The sequence below is a fragment of the Gordionus sp. m RMFG-2023 genome, chromosome 1, assembly GCF_954871325.1.
Source record: "Gordionus sp. m RMFG-2023 chromosome 1, tfGorSpeb1-WG-v2, whole genome shotgun sequence".
Lineage (NCBI taxonomy): Eukaryota > Metazoa > Nematomorpha > Gordioida > Chordodea > Parachordodidae > Gordionus > Gordionus sp. m RMFG-2023.
In genome coordinates this window covers 16,828,269-16,853,836 of record NC_088775.1, presented here as the reverse complement: position 1 = coordinate 16,853,836, position 25,568 = coordinate 16,828,269, and the positions used below count along the sequence as shown (strand labels likewise).

General features: G+C 25.7%; 1 protein-coding gene and 1 long non-coding RNA gene across 2 annotated transcripts in view; both read left to right on the top strand.

Annotated features, from left to right (window-relative positions):
* The first annotated feature begins 1,206 nt into the window (after positions 1 to 1,206).
* LOC135922203 (uncharacterized) lies at positions 1,207 to 2,138 on the top strand. The gene is made up of 3 exons (XR_010570781.1): positions 1,207 to 1,485; positions 1,588 to 1,941; positions 1,984 to 2,138. It is a non-coding gene; the product is annotated as an uncharacterized LOC135922203 (long non-coding RNA).
* Positions 2,139 to 5,768: 3,630 nt separating this feature from the next.
* LOC135922157 (uncharacterized) overlaps positions 5,769 to 25,568 on the top strand; it is a 29,180-nt gene continuing 9,380 nt past the window's right edge. The window contains exon 1 of the mRNA XM_065456587.1: positions 5,769 to 6,164. Within this exon, the coding sequence (XP_065312659.1) occupies positions 5,769 to 6,164 (396 nt within the window). The remainder of the gene's footprint in view (positions 6,165 to 25,568) is intronic.

Genomic DNA, 25,568 nt, shown 5'->3' with positions numbered 1-25,568 from the left:
TTCAGTTTAATTTTTACAAGATATTAATGAAGTGCATATTATAAATGAAATTAAATTTATAAATATCTCTTTTTTAATTCTGAAATCATTGCTATTTAAAAAAATTGTTTTCTTTTTATAGATTTAAGATTAAAGATAAAGTCATATTTGATAAGCATTTTACCCTTAATAAAATAGAAAAAAAAATCAATATGTTCATATTGCAAAGTAAAAATGTCTGGTAATCACTTGTCAAATTTAGAAAGACACCTGGAAAGAAATCACAACAATGAATATTTAAATTATTTCAATGAAAAAACCAAATATCAGGAATTGTTATTGGCAAAAAAACCTAAAATTAATATAGAAACCTTTTTTCCAAAAAAGCATATAAGTATAAATATATCATCTAATGATTTGATGAGTTCTATATTAGAACTTGTTACTGTAAATGGCCGGCCTTTATCAATTATTGAAGATTCGGGATTTCAAAGAATTATAAATCCACTCCTATCTGGGCTCAATTTAGTTATAAACAAAGAAAATTTATCCAGAACTATTAATAAAACAGCCCAATCAATTAGAGACAAAATATCGAGAGAGGTAGAAGGAAAATTAATAAGTTTAAAAGTTGATGCAGTTCAACGACTAGATAGGTCAATTCTTGGTGTAAATATTCAATTTATATCAAAGTCCATTATAAATTTGAGGCTCTTGGAATTGTAGAGCTGAAAGAGAGATGTACAGGAGAATATATAAAAGAGAATATATTAAAAACTTTACTAAAATTTAAAATTAATATTCAACAAATATACACAATTACTTCTGATAATGGTTGTAATTTTTTAAGAGCTATAAAGCTCCTGCAACCTGAAACTGATTATGATATAAGGAGTGAATCAGCAGATGAGGAAAATATGGATGTAAATGTATATAAATATGATATTGAACAAAATACTTTTTTATCAACTATTATATCCTATCCGATTTATAGTATACGGTGTGCACACACTTCAGCTGGCACTTCAAGATGCTATAAAATTATCACCTATTGTGGAAACCATTGCAAAAGCTAGGAGCCTAAATTTAAAATTAAGACATCCCACTTACCAAAAGTTATTAAAAAATAAGAAACTCCCTAAGCCTGTGTTAGATTGCCACAGATGGCATTCAACCCATGATATGTTAGAAAGGCTGATTTTACTAAAATCCAATATCGAAGATTTTTTTACAGAGCAATCTGATTATTTATTGACTGAAGATGGGAAAGAGATAATAACGATTGTTGAAATTTTAAAACCGCTAAAAATCGCAACCAAACAATTCCAATCTGAACAGTTAACACTGACAGATTTTTATGCAGCATGGTTAAGATGCTGCATCGAACTGGAAAAAAATCCAAACCATTTTGCTCAATTACTATATTCTTGTCTTAAGAACAGAGAAGAAAGGTTTATAAAGAACGAAATTCTCTTAGCTGCCATATACCTGGGCCCAAGATACAAGGTTAATTAAAAGCTTAGTAAATTAATTATTTTAGATTTATATTAAAATTGTTATTTTATGAAATATTTAAATATAAACAATATAAATCCTTAAATATTACAGGTATTACTTAGTGATGATGATAAGGTTTGTGCGAAAAAACATCTTGTCAATTTATGGAGACGAATTAAAAGCTTAACAACGCCAATTTTATCTGATGATATTAGTTCCGATGAAGTTATTGAACAAGAAGATGATTTAGAGAAATTGATATAACTTAAAGAAAGGCAGGAGAAAATACTTAAAAGAGGGCCAACGATTGCTGAGAAAAGTATTGGAACAATAATTACTGGATTTAGCGATTATATAAGATTAGATAAGAAGGAAAATATTTTGCATTTTTGGGAGTCTGCTAAGCTGGAACACCCTGAATTATATATTTTATCTAAAATCTTATTTGCTGTTCCTGCAACCCAAGTTAATTTTTCATATTTTCACATATAAATACATTTAACATAGGTTAGCGTTGAAAGATCTTTTTCACATTTGAAATTCATTCTTTCACCACATAGATCGAGGATGAGTGAACAACTCTTGGAAGATATTATGCTAATACGTCTAAATAAAATTTTTAAAATTGATACATGACTATATGCTTTGTATTTTTAACTATATTTGCCTATAAATAAAATAAAAAATTTATTTTTTAAATCAAATTTATGTCTAGTTTTTTATTATGATTTAAATATAGAATTTTTTTTATCAACTCAAAAATTCTTGAACCCGAACCGAACCCGAACCAAACCCGGGTTCAAAAATATTTCCCTGAACCGAACCCGAACCGAACCCAACTTTTTTTTTATACCCCGAACCGAACCCGAACCGAACCCGGTCTAAAATTTTGTCGGGTTCGCATCCCTGGTCTTATTAATTTCTAAATAATAAAATTATATCTATATATTACTTAATGGAATTATAAAGGGAATCATTCAGTGGGCAATCAAAAAAATTTATTTTTAGTTCAAGGGGATATTAAGGAGCCATTAAAAAAATTTTTTTTAAACAAAGGCCTTTTCTTATCAGAGGTTGAACATGCTTTGTACTTTCCCATATTCCTACGTTTTCCCTAAAACCACTCTTTGATCGAAATTGGCTAAAACAACTTTGTTAACAAGATTATATTTTGCAATTAGGGCAATGTTTGAGGTCATGCCAGAAGAAATCTTATCATTGGTTAGTTCAAAATCATTGAGATGAGGATCAAATATGTTTGTCGAAATAAATATTATGACAACAAAACTCTTTGAGTTTTTTTACTCGCTGTTGTAATATATATTTCTGATTACTTTCCAAGGAAATTCTTATTTATTTTTATAGATTTTGAAATAATAAAAAATGAATTCGGTACTTGTGATATAATCGATTATCACTTTCAAATATTCTCAATTAAATATTTTCAGAAATTTTAAATTTCGCTTTCGGGAATATGCCTAAAATCAAGGGGACGTTTTAGACTTTTACATTAGTAATCAGTAGCTTAGTTCTCGTTTGATTCCTACTTTGTCTATTTTGATTATATTTTTTAAAAACTAAATTTGATTTAAATGTCTTTTTTGCTCATCTTGAATTGGTGAAGGTAGGAAGTAAAGCGTCACTGACTTTGGGGGGGGGGGTAAATGACCATGCATATCATAAGGTATATATTTTAATTCTATGATTTAAAAATTTGATTTCCAATTTTTTTATAGAATACTATTTTTTTTTAGTAATATGCTACATTTTTTAATAAAATGATATGTTTTTTATAAACATTTTGGTATTTTTACTCACATAGTTCAAATGTTTTGCTATATTTTATAAATAATTAATTATATTGTTTATTATTTTCTCGACAGTTTTATATTAAAATATTAATTAAATTTTAAACCTCGGCTCTATTGTAGATTACTTATTAAGTGTATTTGAACTTTAAAATTTTCTTAATTTTTGGGTTGTGTATTCCCGGTAAGAAATTGTTTTAAAATGGATTATTGACTATCTTCAAAGTGTGTATACAAGCAATTTATAAGTGGCCGTCTTTATATGGTATTTTTATTTGATTTAATTATATGTTTTTATCTTAGACACTCAATTTCTGCATCACAATGTTAAAAAAATGGTAAAATTAACCTCGCCAAAACCTCACATAATCGAAAATTTTATGTAATCGTGCATGGTCTTTTTTATGTTGTATTCCATATCAAATCAACTGAAGATTCAACCCGATCCTCTTCGATTTTTTTTAAAATTTACATGATGGTAGTATATACACTAACTAGCAATAATATAAAATTTTAATTCTCAACTCAGCTTACTTCATGAGATATGGCCATCTTTAGAAACGCGAAAAGTTCAAAATACACCATATTTAATTTTAAATTTCTCAAAAAGTAATTAAGCTAAAGGTATAATTTAAACTTTATTAAATAACTCTAAAATAGCCCTTTAATATGATATAAAATTTATTATATTAAAAATAAATTTATTACCCAAAACCGGAAATAGAAAACCGGAAATGGTTATAAAATAAAAATTGCCTTTTTTTTTCTTTCAAAATTTTTTAACAAATAGACATTATATATCTTAATTTGGGACCATTACTGGGCCAATAGTTATTACGCTTTAAATATAAATAGTATGGCTTAAATTCTATATTATACGAAATGAGTAATTATTTTTTTAACAAAAGTGATAATATTTGTGAATAATAGTATTAAAACTGAAATCCGAACCCCATCTTAAGATTTATATTCGCCCCCCCCCCCCCCCCCCCCCAAAAAAAAAAATTTCTTCTTAATTCGAGATTTTTGACCTGGCAATTCTATGAGTGAATTATGTAGATTATTTTCTTTGCCGGATAAAAAATTATCTTTGTGATCGTCAGAAATATATTTTCATAAAGATTATTTTCTACTTATATAATTAATTATCAAATAAAATAATTATCATAAAAATCAAATTCAATTCCACCAGCAACAGCCGTCATTTTTATTGATTAATTTTATAAAGCCATTTTTCTAAGAAAATTAAATTATCAGTATTCATTATCCAATTTATTTTTAATTTAAAATAATTATATAAAATTAATAGCTATCTTTTATTCCTTACCAAAAAAATTTAAATGTCTAGAAAAGTTATTTCTCTTCCAGTAAAGTGCTGTAATCCCTTTAGAATAAAATCTCATTCAGTACATTACGATCTTAGAAATGTTTTACAATGGATGATAGAAGTGAATTCTAGCTTATCAATTAATCAAAAAAATTTGTAGCTAATGCCGGAAAAAATTTAAAAAAAATTCAACAAATCTGATCTCACCTTTTACTTCTACGATCCCGATCACATTACCTTCTATTTCTAACTTACCTTCTACCTCAACTATTAATGAAACATTTAGCGATTCTGAACCTGATCAACCATGCAATAATCCCGACTCTTATACAGATTAATACTTCAATTTCAACTTTAAATGAAACTTTGCCATTTTTAGGGGAGACACCTATTAAAAAGAAAAGGTTAAATGAAAAAAAAATATCCTGTAAATAAATTTTTGAAAATTCAAGGAAAAATTAAAAAAGTTTTTAAAATAAATCTAGATGATCAAGCAAAAAAAGATGAAGCCGAAATCATAAATCAACTGAAAGAAAAATTTGCTACAAGTTTTCGCAATGAAAAAATACAAATTTTAACAGTTTTACCAAAATCTTGGACTCTTGATAAAATTGAAAGGAATTTTCAACCACAAATTTTATGGCCCGGACAGCTAAATAATTAGTTGAAGAAAAGGGTGTTTTGTCAAACCCAAATATCATAAAACCAAGTAGAATAATTCCGGATGACATTGCAAATAAAGTAATAGAATTTTATAATTCTGACGAAAACAGCAGACTTATGTCAGGTATGAATAATTTTATATCAATGAAAGTTAATGGAAAAAGGAACCAAGTACAAAAGAGATTATTTTGTGTAATATAAAAGAATTATTTACCAATTTTAAAGAAATAAACAGTAATATAAAGATAGGTTTCAGCAAGTTTGCTATCATGAGACCAAAAAACTGTATTTTAGCAGGCAGGTCTGGAACGCATACAATGTGCATCTGTACATTTCATCAAAATTTTTAATTAATTATAATTGGAGGTAAATTAAATCACTTAACTGCAAACCAGCATAATTATCCATTTCCTCCCTTAAAAGATTATAAACATTACATTGCACAAAGTCTATGCAATCCAGCCCAACCTTGCTGTTACTTAAAGAAATGCCAAATGTGTCCCGGCACTTTGGTACTTAAAGAAAGTTTACATTTATTGTTTGATAATAATGCCATATATTATATAACATTTAAACAATGGATGGCGGCAGACCGTACCACCCTCGAAACGTTAACTAAGTCCGCCAGCGAATTTGTGGAGTATTTGATTGAAAAATTAAATATTTTAATTCCTCATGCATTTATTTCTTCGGAACAATCTTCATTTTTTAAGTCATTAAAATCGAATTTGAAGGATGAGGAATATCTAATAATATCCGATTTTGCAGAGAACTACGCTTTTGTAGTTCAAGATCACGCTCAAGGCTTCCATTGGACTAATAATCAGGCAACACTTCATCCATTTATGATTTATTACTGCGAAAGAGGTACCATCAAACATATAAGTTACGTAGTTATATCAGATTGTCTAAAACTCAATACTTGTTCCTTTTATTTATTTCAAATAAATTTAATTCAATTCAATTCTTGAAAGAAAGATTTGATAAGATTTCAATAATTTATTATTTTTCCGATGGAGCCGTTACCCAGTATAAGAACAAAAAAAACTTTGTAAACCACTACAACCATTATAATGATTTTGGGATCAAGGCAGAATGGCATTTTTTTGCAACTGCACATGGCAAAACTCCTTGCGATAGTTTAGGGGGAATTACAAAGAGGTTAGCTGCTAGAGCAAGCCTGCAACGTCCTTATGAAAATCATATATTAAATGGATTTATATAATTATGCGAGAATTAATATCCCGGGTATTAATTATATACATTTGTCAGCAACGTTGAATATTTAAGAATGGAAATCAATCTTGAAAATAGATTTTTAACGGCCAAACTAATTCCCGGGACACAAAAATATCATTCATTTATTCCAATGGAAGGAAAAATGAAAGTCAAACGTTATTCTAATTCATTAGATAATTTAATGTATGATATTATTTAATTTAATATGTTTATAACAATATTAATTTTCCATTTGATATTCATGTAATATAAATAATTAGCTAAATAAAGTTATAAATATTTTTACAATTATTTTCTCTCTAAAATAAAATCGCTTAACTTATATGTTAAATATGACATAATGTCTACTAGTGGGCTCACAGCCCGAAACATTTATAAAAAAATATAATCGGCCCGATCATAAAGGAATTTTCTTTTTATTTGTTTCGTAAATTACTTTATATTTGGTATAATTTAGGATTTAAGCCATACTATTTATATTTAAAGCGTAATAACTATTGGCCCAGTAATGGTCCCAATCTAACATTTTGTACAAATATTAAGAAGTATAATGTCTATTTGTAAAAAAAATTTGAAAGAAAAAAAAGAGCAATTTTTATTTTATAACCCTTTTTAATATTATCATGAAATTAAAATTTAAACACCCTTAACACAAGCTCATTATTCAATAATTCTTCCTGTATATTAGGCAGAGACCTGTAGAGGCACCATTTGCATGGCCTAACACGGCCCGGATTTTATATTTTCAGGCTCAGAGTGGGATTAATTTTTTTGAAAAAAAACCCCGGTGTAGGATTGTGAAATCAATACCCATTGTAGCTTCAATACCGTATTGATATTATCATTGTAGATTCAATACCATAGTGACATTTTGGTATTGTAGAATCAATTTCGTATTGATTTTTAAGAGATGTTTTCATCGCTTCAAATATATTGGCAGATATTAAAATTGTAAAATATTTATTCATTATATATTTTTCCATTGTCTCAAATATATTGGCAGCCATTAAAATTGAAATATTTATTATTATATATTTATTCATCGTTTCAAATATAGAGGCGGCCATTAAAATGGATATTTATTATAATATATTTTTTCATCGCTTCAAAAATACTCTTTACCTTCTTAGGCTTTATTAAAACTTATCTTTTTTTATTGATATAATTTCACCAAATTAACACTAGTTAATGTCTTCTTCTCTTGATAAAATTTTAAACCTTTAAAAATTCGATATAAGTCCTTTATTTGACCTGATTCTGAATAGATATACCATTACTTTTATAAGTAATTGTGAAACTAACCTATGAACCCATGCAAAGTCTTTAAATTTATATGCATCTTTTATATCTTGATTACCAACTTGTCTTCTGTTAACATAAACATTAAAATTCAAAGACAATAAATAGTACTCTCCACAACTTCGTTCCTCTCTTACTGGCTGGGAAAGGCTTAGTCTGCCACTACACATATTTTATCCTCGATCTGTATCATAGGCCCAAGTATTTTTCCAGCTATTACAATTTTGATAATTTTATCGATCAGTTATCCAGTTATAAAGTTATTCACTCTATTTATTTTTACCCGCCACTTCAATTCTCTGTAACAAACAATTTTGTTTAAAATTTTCCAAATTGTAACGTTTATCGAGAATCTTTATATATAATTTTTGTCATAGAATAATTCTTACCGTATTTTTTTTTATATTAAGAATCCCATATATTATGCAATCACATTTTAGGCACTGACTATCTTAGAAAGTTTTTTTAAAAACTTTATATGAAATATATATAAAAATTGATATAAATTAAGACTATTTCAAAAGTTACAGTCAAAATTGCCTAAAATTTACAGTGTGGGTATTCTATATTGTAATATATTTCTGATCAGGTTAGATTTTTCAAAATTAATGGTCCTATGATTTAAAATTGAACGATTCTGCACTCATGGATTTTATATTCCAATACGACATTTATATTTATAATGAAATAAAGAAATTTAACTTTGTTTTCTTTAATTTTTTTATAATGTTTCTATTTTTAAAATGTTAAAAATATTTTTATTTGGTTTTATTTCTTAAATAAGTATTTTTAACATATTATTATGAACCAATTAATAAAATACAATTTGTTTAATATTAATCCCAAACTTATAAAAACATTAATGAATCGAAATTAATTGATAGGAAATAAGAAAGAAAGGAATAGTTTTAAAATTTTAAATTAAGGAGGAATGGAAAAGAACGGTTATGTCTATCCACTTACCTTATAATAATATATTTTTTATAACTACAGGTAAGTAACTTTCGAATAATTTTTATATTATAGATAATGGATAACCAAATTTAATTGCCTTTTTAGGAAATATTTGAATATAAAGTCTATACTGAAGTCTTGATTAATAATTTATAAAAAAACAATTAATAAATGAAAACAAGGTATCAAATTTTTAAAATCCTGAAAAAAATTGTTATAAACAATTTGTTTTGCTTAAATCTATTGTACCTGAAAATATTTTCTATTTGAGTCAAAACAATTTCCATATTTCTTTTGAGTGCACCTAAATAAATTTTAATAAAATGACTTGTTAGCCCATGCTTATATGTGATAGCAGCCGCATTTTATCGATATGTAGCAGAGCCAAATGTGATATAATATGGATATAATAATATATTTTATTATCTTAAAATTCAATTTTGATAATCTTTTAATATATAATATTTCTATGATAACCAATTTAATAACGTATATTTTAAGCACTCAAAAATTATATAGCAAAATCTTATTTTTATTTAAAATATTTACATTAAAAATTGGAGTTAATGATAAAATAATAACTAACAAGGTTACATTTCGATGCTTCATAAACACATGTGGGACAAACATTAAGGTCGGTTATAGACTATGGTAGGAATAATATATGAGTCGCCATTTTAATAAACTTAGTCACTTAACTTAAACTTTCAAACTTAGTCTCCCGTTTCTACAAGGTGACCATATAAGCATAAGCATATTATATAAGATCATTCAATGTAAGATGAGATATCGAAAATCTAAATTCCCCTGCTTTCAAATGGTTCACGATAATAGTCGAATTTTATTTATTTTACATTCATTAATAAGATGATGATTAATTTATTATTTCCATATTTAAGCTGACTTAAAAAAAATTAATTGTTAGTATAAATAAACAACATTTATTACGAATATAGATAATAATATTTTTTTTTAAACTACTCCAATAGAGTTCATGAAATCTCTTGAATTTCGGAGTTTAGTAACGATCTTTCTACTGTTAGCTTTAAATGGAATTGTTGGAAATATAACATTAATTATCTTTTTTTAAATAAAAAAATTAAGAATAAATAAAACCATTCTATCCCTATTGCTTACACTTATCTAAAATCCTTAGCCGTATCCGATTTGTTATCTTGTATATTTTTATGCCCTTTTATTCTAGCTAAAATAGGGAATTACAAAAAATGGTATTGGATGTTCTCGCAATATATCTTCACCTATTTGTTCAAAATAAACTTTTCATTCCTTAATTACTTCAGTAAAGTAAATCTATGCACCGTAGCATGTTTTTCGCTGGATAGATACATCTTGATCGCATATCCCTTAGAGTATAATAGAATGTGGTTGTGCGGAACCAATAGGATGAACAAAATTATCCTTTTTGCAATTTGCGTATTTTGCGCCGTTTGGACGCTGCCCTTGGTTTTTAAATATGCAAACGATCCCTTGACCAACAATCATAATGAAACAATTCTTATTAAAGATGGTTTAAGTTGTTCCCCGCATAGGTAATTAATATTCGATTTATTTATATTAAATAAATATAACAATATAATATAATATAAAAACTTAAATAGTTACCCTGAAAATATTGCTCGATACATTTTATCGGATTGAACCTAAGGATATCGCGGTCTGTAAACATGTTATAAAATTTCATGAATATGTACAATTGAAAAGTGTCAATTGTCATAATCGTTATCTTTAAAGTTTTCCAATATTTTCTATGAGAAATCATTAAAAAAAGATATTTTGCTTAAATTTTATTGAAATAATTCAGAAAAGTGCCAATTATAACAATCTTATATCTTTAGCTTCTTATTTGTTTTAGAGAAATATGTTAGTACCATTTGTCGAAAGAAAACAAATGGAAATTTTCATGCTCATAATCGTTGTCCCTTTTATACTGTTTAAAATTTGATAAAAATATGTAAAGTGATTATTAAAGATAGTTGTAACTCATGTTAAATTCTAAACTTTTAATATATGGATTCACAATCTTATTCCTTTAATTAATAAACTTTAATTCGACATCTATTATAATGTGTACCCTGCATTCACAGTTAGCAAATATTTTTGTATATTCGTGTCAAAATAGTGCTGAATCTGAATCCAGGGTAGGATTTTTATGAAAAGAACTTAAAAACCATATGAATATTAGTTGGTAATATGATACAATCAACATCCCATTAATTTAATATTAGGATTTTGAATTTTATAAACATATGGTAAAATGGATTACAATCTATATTTTAACCCATTTGCGTCAAAAAAATTCAAAAACCTTTAAAAATAACGATTATGACAATTATCACTTTTCCATGGTACATCTTCATGAAATTTTAATTTAACATGATTACAATCTATATTTTTATTTTACCCATTTGCAACAAAATAATTTAAAAACTTATGAACAATGATCATGAGAATTATCAATTATCGATGGTACATCTTAGCTGAAATAATATTTTAACTTGAACAATTTATTGCCCATTTGCGTCAAAAAAATTCAAATAACTTTAAATATAACGATTATGACAAATATCACTTTTCTATGGACACCCTTATGAAATTTTAATTTAACATGTTTACAATCTATATTTTTATCCATTTGCGTCAAAAAAATTCAAATACATTAAAAATAACGACTATGACAATTGTCACTTATCTAGGGTACGTTTTATTTAAACCTATTAGCTACTTATTTTAGCACGTCTACGTCAAAAAAATTCAAAAAAGTTATAAAATAATGATTATGACAATGTTACTCTGGGTACATCTTCACAGAAGTTTTATTTAAACATTCTAGCAATACTTATTTTTACCCATTTTGGTCAAAAAAATTCAGAAAACAAAATAACGATTATGACAATTGTGGCTTTTATATGGTACATCCCAATTGAAATTCTAATACATGTTAAAAATACATATTTTTGCCCATTAGCGTCAAAAAAATCTAATACGTTTAAAAATACCGATTAAGATAATTGCCATTTTTCCAAGGAACATCTTCATTGAATTTATAATTTAACATCTTTAAATATAAATGACTTTGAGTCAAAAAATTTCAAAAATCTTAAAAAATAACGAATATGACAATTGTCACATTAAAATATTATTCTTAAAAAGATCATATAAAATATCATAAAAAATATAAATCTTAAATAAAAAATTATATAAAAAACTCACCTCTTTAATATACTTATAAAATAGATAATTTTACAAATATGATAAAAAAACTATAAAATATTTCACCTAAAAATTGTATATTTATAATAAATTTCACAAAATAATTCCTCAAAAAAGATATACTTACAAAGAAGATTTAAAATCTTTATCAAAATATGTTCAAAAATCTTTTTGAACTTCAAGAAATATTTTTTACTTAAAATCTTGGGCGTGAAAATCACTAATAAATTGTAACAAAAATAATATTACATCAAATAATAAATAATATGTTGTTATGTTTTCCTTTAAATAAATGCATTCGTAATATATTTATTGTTTCGCGGTAATGCGTTCGCAATAATGACTTCGCGCAAACATATTCGCGGAAAAAAATTTGCTGTAAAGTGTTCGAGTAAAATCTTTCACTAACATGTATTCGCTCTAATAAATTCGCGTAAGGTTTCACGGAAACAAATTCGCGACAATGGCTTCTCGAAATTGTCTTCGCTATAAATGTTTCGCGGAAAAAAATTCACAAAATTGGTTTCGCGATTTTACCTTAGCTATAAAAACTTTTCGCGATTAACTACATTCGCGATAAAAGTTTAGCGATAAAAGTTTCGCTGAATTGACCTGATACGAGTTTGTTTCCACCAACATGTTTTTGATCATACTAGAAAATTTTTCAATTGGGACGCTGGAAGGTTGGGTAATATGATTTACACCTTTTAAAGTGATCTTTAAATATAGTATAATCATGACATTCAATCAAAATTTGATGGATGTTAAAATTTAAATTCTAATCCATATCCTCTTGTTAAAATATGATGGAAATAGATGAAGAGATTTGGCGAAAGTTTTTATATATTAATGTTTATTCAAGTATATATGAAATAATAATAATATTATAAAATTACTTTTATATGCCGGCAAAATATATTATGTCAAGCAATATATAAAACTCATTTTAATAATGATAAAATAAACAATATAACGATAATATGTAATGTGTATTATAAATATAGGCAATTCTATTATAATTATATTACAAAATATAACATTAAATCTTCCGATTTTTAACTTTGAAGGTATAGACTAATCGCTGTGTTAATTCTTTTTTATTTTGATAATGATGTATTTAATTCTTATTAACAATATGCCAATTTTAATTATCATTTCTTAGTGTATTATAGTATAAAAATATAAAATTAAAAACTTTTCAATTAACTTTATAGCATAAGAGATTTAGACTATTGTTACAGAACGTAGGTTTCGGTAAATAGTTCACTAAAAGTGTATTTTAAGTTCCATAATATACACATTTTTTTATATTTATTTTGAAAATAACATTACTCATATATGTGTTTTATAGAAATCAAGGAATATATAAATAAGATAAATCTTAAAACGAATTAAAAAATTGTAAAATTTAACAATATACTTTCAAAGCAAATCCCTAGCCAAGACAGTGTCCTGGTTTGCTTTATTTTTAAAATTTATTTTTGTTTAATTCAGGTTAAACAGATTTTGAACTGGGACACCTATTGTGGTTTGTTGGTATGTTTATTAAATAAATATCTTCGTTTATAATACGTTACATTCGTAAATATAAATAGCCCCTTTCCTTTAAAGCTGCTTAAAGGAAGCTATAAAGATGGGTAGATAGCCTAGTATTTAGAAATAAGACGAACAGGACACAACTTAACTTATTTTAAACTCTTTTTTTAATATTATTTCTCATATCTTTTAAATTGTCGTTAATTATTTAATTTTTGTCTTTTATTATTTCTATTTAGTGTTATTAAACAGTTCATTTTGAGTCTATTTTTAAAAACGGCTAATATTTTATCCAGAAAATTTTTTGCAAGTCTGAGGATTCTGCTCATAGATGGCACAAAGATTTAGACCTATATTAGCAAAATCTCGAGGCTTAGAAAATATTTTTCTGACCAAAATATTGAGTTAGCAGTTTTTAAAAATCGGCTCAAATCGCGGTTTACGGTTTTATTGTTTTTGACAATTCACACATTTTTAAAAATCGTCCGTCAATGATATCTTTGACAATATCACGTTAATTAGTGATTTTTAGTTTTTTTTCAAAATGACATTGAAAGATTTAAAAAAAAATTATTTTTTATCGCTATTTTCTTTATATATTTCGATAAAATACCATCTATGAGAAAAATCTTTAGGTTTGAGTAATATTTTTCTGAATGAAATATTGAGTTAGCCGCTTTAAAAATCGGTTCAAAACGAGCCGTTTAACAACACTAAACCTTCTAGGTTATGTAGCAACTTGTAAATATAATAATATATTATATAAAATAAAATAAAATAAAATAAAATAAAATAAAATAAAATAAAATAAAATAAAATAAAATACCCTTTAAAAGAATAATTTAACTTTTTTATTACCAGCTTTTATCTAAAATTTTTCAATAATTAATAAGCAAAAGCCAATGACATATAATAGTACCTAGACTGTCGATGCATTCATTAAAAGTGTACATCAATGAAAAATAGCTTGGGACGCCATTTTGGTTACCTATATCATTTATTAAACATTCTTAAAGAGGCCAAATTATTCCTATGTCTGACGTAAATTTTATTAAAGAATTGCCTGATCATCGAGATAATAAGGAAGCAAAGTTATTTATTTAATAGTTTTTAACACGAGAATAATTTTTATATGGGTTACCAAAATAGCGGGTTCAGCTGATTTGCATTCAACTACGCTTTCAAATGCATTATTATGAATGCATCGTCAGTCTAGGTATTATTATATGTCATTGGCAAAAGCGGAACATAGGGATCTTTAAAAATTTTATAAAAATTCTTATATTTTACCTTATTCTTAAATCGAAATTCGTGTTATAATTAAACGGTCTTCTTAAAGTTTAATAACCTTTAATCCATTAGTTACCATTAAATGTTTAAAAATGCTTCGATATTCAAAAATATCGATTTTAGAAGGTGCTTTTTTCAGACTTGGAGAAAATATTAAATTGAGATTCTAAAAATACATCTGTACTGACAGATATTCCGTCAAGAATAGTGGGTGAATCAGAAATTTCCCTTTTATTTGATGATTCAGAAATTTTTCTCTTTTTCTGAAATATGAATTAGAAAGTTTTATTTTGATGAGAGTTGATTCAAAAGTCCTCGCTATTTTGAAAAAAATATGATATGAAGTATATATTTAGCATATTTTAAATATGGACAAATTATTTATAAAGTATTTGTAAATCATAGTGGTGTAAACGTTGCTTCAAAAAGGAAACATTTCGCTCATTACTTAATAAAAAAAGGAACGCTTTACCGTTACTTCATATTCCTTATGAAAACGAAACCCGTTATTCGTTATTCAAAAAAGTAACTCGTTACTTAAAAAATACTGAATGTATATTTTTTGTAATAATAATTTATTTATTTTTTATAATTGATTTCTCAAATTTTGATCCGATAAACAAGAGTGCTCAACACAGCTTTCGTTTTGCTAAACACACGTTCAATTGACGCAGAGGATGGGAAAGTTGTATTATATAATTAAATATTTATTGGGAGAATTAATAAAAATATTTAAAGATTGATCTTTATTTCGAAAAAATATATATGATCACCTTGAGATTCTCACAGAGCCGTAACCAGGAATTTCAGCTAGGGAGGTCAGCTGCTTACTTGAGGGAGCCACTATTTTTTTAAAATATAACAAATAATTAAGTATATTCGTAGAAACTTTAACTATTTTCATTTCATGATATAACTTTATATTTAAGTTTAATAATGATTCTAATCGGGCTATTTTATCTGATATAAAATAATCAGGGTCAAAGGGGGAAAATGTAATAAAACATGATAGAAGATTATAGTCATCTTGTGTAAATCTAACTAAAAAAGGATAACACAGAGTAATCAATAATTTCATATTTCCTATTTAAAGAACTCCAATTGGAGTCTTTTTCACAAACAAATTGTAATTTGGTTTCGACTAAAAAATTTTGATAGGCGTTTTACGTACCCTTGATGATTTGTAGGGAGTGGATTAAATTTTGCTAAAAGTTTTTCAGCCTTAATTCTAATCAAATCCAAAGAATCATCGATTCTTTTATTTTTTAATATATTGATAGTGGGATCAATACAATATTTATTATCCACTAGATTAGTACCTACTGACGTAGATACTTATTTAGTGGATCTATAGTTATTAATGGCTAATATAACGTAATTTATATTAACGCATTGAGATAAGAGACCAGAGGCTTCGACTGAATCATGAGTGGAAACCTCAGAATTAAGAGTTTTATTAGAAAAGTAAAATAATACTTCACCAATAACCTCAAAATTCTCATAAATGATGCGAGTTGTTTTTAAATGACCAGTTCACCTCTACTCTAAAAGTCCCTTAAGAGTATGGCCTGCATATTTACAGGATACGTTAAAGCTACTAAAAAATTATACAACGCATTGTAGAAATTAAAATAGAAATGATAACAATATTATTATACCAATTTTGAACCACAAGATGCAACATGTGAATTTTTTATTAATTTTTTTTTAAAGTAGGGTTTGCTCTCCTTCATTTCGGCCAGACATAACGTTTCCACATCATTTGCCTGGCTTAAATTCGTTGAATTAATATTTAACTCATCCAGTTGCTTTAAAATGCAATTAATAATGCTTTCAGCAGAAAGACACTGTAAATTAAAAATTCCTATTAAATTTTCTTGGACTTCTTCAGAAAAAATATAACGAATAATTATGTTCAGGTTTTCACAACCTTGTGCATCTTTTGTTTCATCAGTCTTAAGACAAATAAAAGGCATCTCACTTTTGTTATATTTATCTAAAATATATTCAAGCACCATATCTGCCATAATAGATATTACTTCGTTTTGAATCTGAGGTGATGTATAATGGGCATTTTTGGGTATAAATTTCATAATTTTATTTAAAGATTTGTTGAACAAATCCCACGAAAAGGTAGCTCCTGTATGCTAAGAAATAGCATCAAATCAAATATTGATTTAAGATAGTAGAGATTATGGTTAATTTATTGGCATACCAAAATTGTTGTTTTTTTCAGTATTTTCTTCAAACCATATAATAAATAAAATAATTATCATTGAAATAAGTACAATTTAAACTTAATTAAGCCCTATATAATGTCATACACAAACACACATGAAAATGATAAAATATGAATGAATGATGATTTATTATTGGGTAAAAATAGAACAGGATAGAAAGAAATTTACAAAGTATACATGTTTTTTGAATAAATATTTAAAATTTATTTTAAAAATATAAAAATAATATATTACAAAATTTTTTTTTAAATTTGGGGGCTGGAAAAATTTATGGAGACCATTTTTGGGGCCAAAGATTTTTTCTGGGGGTTAGGGTTGCCCTCCTCCCGTGGCTACGGCCCTGGATTCTCAATAAAATTATTTTATCAGAATATCTGAATTCAAGTTATTTAGATTTGAGCTGCTTAATAGAGGTTATAATATTTATATAAGAGCACAGTCTACATATATAAAGTGTAAACGTAGTGCTCTTAATTTTTTATTGGTGAGGCTAGAGCATAGTTAAATTATCTTCATCTGAAGAAATAAGTACCATGACATATATTTTTTATAAACAAAATAATATTAAGGAATATAAATTTACATATCTTTATTAATTCAATATTAATTCTATTTACTATCTTGACTGTATAAAATTCAATAAAAAAAACATGATATATAAATTTAGTCAAACTTTGGCTGAAAATTTAAATATAGTTAAATATTTTTTTCCCATATTTTTAAAGAATTAAAGTAACGTTTTGCGTTATCGTAACTCTAAAAAAGAAACGCTCTACTCATTACCTTTTAAATAACATATTCCTTCCCCACAAAAAAGTAACACCATTAGTAGCAACGTTTACAGCACTAGATAATCATTGTCTTTTTAAAATATCAACAGAGTAACTCGAATGTCTTTTATAGGCACAATGAAAGAAAATTTTTTTGGTTAATTTTGATTTAAAGTTTTGCATTGATCTAAAAAATTTAATCTTACTAGTTGAGGAATTTGTAGGGCTATAATAAAAGAAAAAAATACGCGAACCCCTCACCTAGCAAGATTAAATATTTTAAAGGATAAATTACAAATATAAATGTTTTAAATCAAAATGTAGTAGAATTATTTTTTATTGAGTATAATTTTGATATGTTATTAAATCGATTCCTCAATAGTAACATTTACAAATATTTACATGTTTAGAAAATCTTATGACAAAAGAAAGTTTAAGGAGGAAAATTGGGAGGGTAACACAAGAGACTTCTTTTAAAAATTTTGATTTGAATCCCTTTTTAGATGCATTGTCTTAAATAAATAACACTAGATTTCTTTCCTATAGGATGAAGGAGTTCTGAGTTCATAGAAACTAGGGTAAATAGATTATTGATCAAATCCAACAGTATTTGCCTCAGATGGATGTAATAAGTCACTTTTCAGAATAAACAAATTACATTGATATTTCAATTTCCAAAAATGTAACTTGTTAAAGGTCATAGTTATCTATTTAAAATATAACTACTTATATTTCCTCGAAAAGATAATTATAATAACACTAATTAATGGTTACTTTACGCCTAAAGACGATTGAAAGATTACATTTTGCTATAATAGATATCAAAACCTTGAGATTCGGGATTAAGATTTCATTTAATAATCTGAATCTTGGAATGAATATTATCATGAATAAGATATCATTAAAATAAATAATTATTGTTGATACTAATATTTATGCTTTGAAATTTTTTTTAAAGATTTTACATTGTAAAATGGCAATATTACCTATCTATAATAGCATATATTAACAATTTAAATGTGTAAATCGACTAATAAAACAAAATATAGAAAGTAAAAAATTGTGATAAAAAGATATATATTTTTTAAAAATTATTATAATAACATTATATTTTTATTGATCATACATTTTGTCTATATTTATATATGTTGTATAGGGATATGGAATCATGTGGGATTCGGAATCCGAACGTGGGGATTCAAGATCTTGAATCCCCACCTTTTATTCGGGATCTAAAATATTTAAAAAATATTCCGAATCCCCATGAAAAAAAATAAAATAATATAATTACTTCTTCTTCTCTTTTATTTGCGGCTGGCACCATATAATTAAAAGGCCAAATAAGGGAATTAAAAAGAGAATTTAAAAAAACAGTAAATAGTATAAAATTAAGGCATATAATGAATGAAAAGGGATGAGGTAAAGACTTTTTTTTTGTTTTAAAAAATATATTTTTAAAAAATCCGAATTATTGCAACAATTATTCAATGCAATATGGCATTTCGTTGAACATTTAAGCAGGGACCCGAACCGTTATTTATAACGGTTCAGTTTGGTTACGGTACGGTTCAGTATATAAAAAATTATAATGGTTACGTTTTGGTTACGGTTCTTGAGAAGAAATTTATATAAAGGTTCCGTTCGGTTCAGCTAATTATAAAGGTTTATAAAGGTTCATTACGGTTAGAAATTTTTTTTTAATTGAAACAACACCATCTTCTAATTTATTTTTATTATAAGCATCTAAGAATTATATATAAAAAAAATATATAAGATTCATAATAACCATTTTTAAATATATTATTTGAACTTATAAGTAATATATTTTTAAGTATAAATGGATTCCTTTTGGTTCTTTGTGACGATAACATTATTTTAGCTCCCAAAAAGCCTTTTCTACAGAAACTTGGGTTGCGGGAACCGCCAGAGCACGTTTATATAATTCTGGATATTCAAATTATTTCCATTTCTAAAATATAAAAACTGAACCGGTTTAACCGTTTTTTATAAAGGTTCTTTTTACTCCTTCAAAAAATAATTATATCGGTTCGGTTACGGTTATGATTCAGATATTTATAACAAAAATAAATTTTTTTAAAAAAAAATATTTAAGGGGATTCGGAATCTTTTTTTAAAAAAAACAATTATATTTTTTTGCCGCCTTGCTGGCACCATAAAATTTTATTTTTTAGAGATATTTAATATATATTACTTTTATGCTTTAAATAATTAAATACTCGAAAAAATGGTTTTAATATAAATTAAATGTAAAAAAATAAATGTGGCAATGAAAATATTCACGCCCATTCACGCTTACCACTAAAAAATTTTCGACCCGACCCGCCCGCTCACGAAAGGCAATATTTTGTTTCACGCCCGAAAATTCACGGTGTTTTTAAATATTTCAAAACTTTAATGCTATAATTTTTTACACTTTTTTGAATTTATTCTATTTATTTCTTTAATTCCATAATCCATAATAACAAAAAATAAATACATATTATAAATCCAAATTTAGAAAAAGAAGAATGTCAATTTTTTTATTTCAATTGTGTACGCCTTTCCTCTAATAGGCGATTGGCTACAGAAAATAACCTTTCACTAGAAGCCGAATTTGCCAGGGCTGACAAAATTTTACTCTCTAATTTTCTCAAAAAAGGAAATAAATTTTTTTGCTTCCAAATATTGCCATTGTTATTTGTTTTATTTTTTAAAATATTATTTTGATAATATTGATATTGGTATAATTTAAAAAAAATGATAAAACACTAAAATATTAAAACAACTATATAAAAATATGTAAAAACTTTTTTTTTAAAAACATTTTGATAATCTCAACTTAAAATTTGTTCGTTGTTACAAATAATTTAGTTTTAACAATCTTTAAATGAGTCTGCCCTTATTTGGATCAACCTAAAGATACATAGTATTTTTCCTTATTCATAATTGATTTTTAAAAACGGGTAACTCAATATTACATCCAGAAAAATAAACCATTATAATATTTTATATACTAAACCGTTATAAATAACGGTTCGGGTCCCTGCTTAAATGTTGAACGAAATGCAATATTGCATTGAATAATTGTTGCAATAATCCGATTTTTTATAAATATATTTTTTAATATTTTTTAAAACAAAAAAGTCTTAACCTCATCCCCTTTCATTCATTATTTGCCTTAATTTTATACTATTTACTTTTTTTTAAATTCTCTTTTTAAATCCCTTATTTTGGCCTTTTAATTATTGGTGCCAGCCGCAAAAAAGAGAAAATAATTATATTATTATTTTTTTTTTCATGGGGATTCGGAATAAAAAATATTTAAAAAAAAGGATCCCGAATAAAACGTGGGGATTCAAGATCTTGAATCCCCACGTTTCCACATGATTCCATATCCCAATACGACATATATATCAAATAATAATTATATTTTTTGAATGGTATTATATACAATTATGAAGGCACAAAAAAGTGGTGTACAAAAAAAAAATTTGGGAGAAAGTAATATTAATTTTTAGTAAAAATAAATACAAAATTGATTAATAATGTAAATTAATTTAAAAAAACATATGACATAAACTTATTATCATTTTTTTATTATAAAAAACTTTTCTTTTTTTTAAAGTAAATATATGTGATTTACAAAATAATATCAATATTTAAACAGCTAAAAAAATATTTTGCAAATTGGAGGTGCTAAACTAGGAGGGAAAAGGGAGTGTTTCGAAGAAACATTTGTAGTTCCCCTTTAGAATTTCGAATTGGATTTTTTGTTTAAGAGATAGGGACTCGTTTTTGACCCCTGTCCTTAATGCAATTCTTCTACCCAATTGATTTAAGAACTTTAGGGATTGGGGATCGGGGTTTCCTAGAACTAGTGTTGTTAATCGGCTTAGCCGAGTCGGCTCGAACAGAGCTCACCCAAATTTTGGGTCGTTTTTTTCGACTCCAACTCAAAGTTTTGGTCGTTTTTTACGACTTCGACCAGAGTTCAAGCCGAAAAAAACGACTTCGACCCAAAATATGGGTCGTTTTTTTCGACTCCGACCCAAGTCCAAGCCGAAAAAAACGACTTCGACCCAAAATATGGGTCGTTTTTTACGACTCCGACTCAAAATTTGGGTCGTATTTTTCGACTTAAACTTGAAGTTTGGGTCATATTTTTCGACTCAAACTTGAAGTTTGGGTCGTATTTTTCGACTAAAACTTGAAGTTTGGGTCGTATTTTTTGACTCAAACTTGAAGTTTGGGTCGTATTTTTCGACTCCAACTCAAAGTTTGGGTCGTTTTTCTGACTCAGACTCAAACATCGGGTCGTTTTATTCAATCCGACCCAAAATATGGATCTTTTTTTTTAAAGACGACTTAAAGTTAGGGTTGCTTTTTTTCACCCCTAACCCAATTATCTAGATCATTTTTTTCGACCAAAAGTCAAATAACATTTAGTATATATTAATATTATAGGCGGGAAAGTTACTTAAAGCTTCTTTAAATTATAATGCTCTGATTAACTATTCATCATAGTTATATTTTAAAATTTTTAATTGATGTACCATAGAAAAGTGCCATTTGTCATGATAATTATTTTTGAACTTTTTTAAATGAAATAGATAAAAATATATATTGTAGACATGTTAAATCAAAATTTCAGTGATGATGTACCATAGATAAGTGGTAATTGTCATAATCGCTATTTTTGAACTTTTTTGAGTTTTTTTAAAGCAAATTGCTAAAAATATATATTCTAAACATGTTAAATTAAAAATTCAGTGAGGATGTATCATAGATAGGTGACAATTGTCATAATCGCTATTTTTGAACTTTTTTCAATTTTTTTAAAGGAAATAGCAAAAAATATATATTCTAACCATGTTAAATTAAAAATTCAGTGAGGATGTATCATAGATATGTGACAATTGTCATAATCGCTATTTTTGAACTTTTTCAAATTTTTTTAAAGGAAACATCTTAAAATATATATTCTAAACATGTTAAATTTAAAATTCAGTGAGGATGTATCATATATAGGTGACAATTGTCATAATCGCTATTTTTGAACTTTTTCAAATTTTTTTAAAGGAAATATCAAAAAATATATATTCTAAACATGTTAAATTAAAAATTCAGTGAGGATGTATCATAGATAGGTGACAATTGTCATAATCGCTATTATTGAACTTTTTCAAATTTTTTTAAAGGAAATATCTAAAAATATATATTCTAAACATGTTAAATTAAAAATTCAGTGAGGATGTATCATAGATAGGTGACAATTGTCATAATCGCTATTTTTAAACTTTTTCAAATTTTTTTAAAGGAAACATCTTAAAATATATATTCTAAACATGTTAAATTTAAAATTCAGTGAGGATTATCATATATAGGTGACAATTGTCATAATCGCTATTTTTGAACTTTTTCAAATTTTTTTAAAGGAAATATCTAAAAATATATATTCTAAACATGTTAAATTAAAAATTCAGTGAGGATGTATCATAGATAGGTGACAATTGTCATAATCGCTATTATTGAACTTTTTCAAATTTTTTTAAAGGAAATATCTAAAAATATATATTCTAAACATGTTAAATTAAAAATTCAGTGAGGATGTATCATAGATAGGTGACAATTGTCATAATCGCTATTTTTGAACTTTTTCAAATTTTTTTAAAGGAAATAGCAAAAAATATATATTCTAACCATGTTAAATTAAAAATTCAGTGAGGATGTATCATAGATATGTGACAATTGTCATAATCGCTATTTTTGAACTTTTTCAAATTTTTTTAAAGGAAACATCTTAAAATATATATTCTAAACATGTTAAATTTAAAATTCAGTGAGGATGTATCATATATAGGTGACAATTGTCATAATCGCTATTTTTGAACTTTTTCAAATTTTTTTAAAGGAAACATCTTAAAATATATATTCTAAACATGTTAAATTTAAAATTCAGTGAGGATTATCATATATAGGTGACAATTGTCATAATCGCTATTTTTGAACTTTTTCAAATTTTTTTAAAGGAAATATCTAAAAATATATATTCTAAACATGTTAAATTAAAAATTCAGTGAGGATGTATCATAGATAGGTGACAATTGTCATAATCGCTATTATTGAACTTTTTCAAATTTTTTTAAAGGAAATATCTAAAAATATATATTCTAAACATGTTAAATTAAAAATTCAGTGAGGATGTATCATAGATAGGTGACAATTGTCATAATCGCTATTTTTGAACTTTTTTCAATTTTTTTAAAGGAAATAGCAAAAAATATATATTCTAACCATGTTAAATTAAAAATTCAGTGAGGATGTATCATAGATATGTGACAATTGTCATAATCGCTATTTTTGAACTTTTTCAAATTTTTTTAAAATATATATTCTAAACATGTTAAATTTAAAAATCAGTGAGGATGTATCATATATAGGTGACAATTGTCATAATCGCTATTTTTGAACTTTTTCAAATTTTTTTAAAGGAAATATCAAAAAATATAAATTCTAAACATGTTAAATTAAAAATTCAGTGAGGATGTATCATAGATATGTGACAATTGTCATAATCGCTATTTTTGAACTTTTTCAAATTTTTTTAAAGGAGATAGCTAAAAATATATATTCTAAACATGTTAAAGTCACCTATCTATGATACATCCTCACTGAATTTTTAATTTAACATGTTTAGAATATATATTTTTAGATATTTCCTTTAAAAAAATTTCAAAAAGTTTAAAAATAGCGATTATGACAATTGTCACCTATCTATGATACATCCTCACTGAAATTTTAATTTAACATGTTTAGAATATATATTTTTAGCTATTTCCTTTAAAAAAATTTGAAAAAGTTCAAAAATAGCGATTATGACAATTGTCACCTATCTATGATACATCCTCACTGAATTTTTAATTTAACATGTTTAGAATATATATTTTTAGATATTTCCTTTAAAAAAATTTGAAAAAGTTCAAAAATAGCGATTATGACAATTGTCACCTATATATGATACATCCTCACTGAATTTTAAATTTAACATGTTTAGAATATATATTTTAAGATGTTTCCTTTAAAAAAATTTGAAAAAGTTCAAAAATAGCGATTATGACAATTGTCACATATCTATGATACATCCTCACTGAATTTTTAATTTAACATGGTTAGAATATATATTTTTTGCTATTTCTTTAAAAAAATTGAAAAAAGTTCAAAAATAGCGATTATGACAATTGTCACCTATCTATGATACATCCTCACTGAATTTTTAATTTAACATGTTTAGAATATATATTTTTAGATATTTCCTTTAAAAAAATTTGAAAAAGTTTAAAAATAGCGATTATGACAATTGTCACCTATCTATGATACATCCTCACTGAAATTATAATTTAACATGTTTAGAATATATATTTTTAGCTATTTCCTTTAAAAAAATTTGAAAAAGTTCAAAAATAGCGATTATGACAATTGTCACCTATCTATGATACATCCTCACTGAATTTTTAATTTAACATGTTTAGAATATATATTTTTAGATATTTCCTTTAAAAAAATTTGAAAAAGTTCAAAAATAGCGATTATGACAATTGTCACCTATATATGATAATCCTCACTGAATTTTAAATTTAACATGTTTAGAATATATATTTTTAGCTATTTCCTTTAAAAAAATTTGAAAAAGTTCAAAAATAGCGATTATGACAATTGTCACCTATCTATGATACAT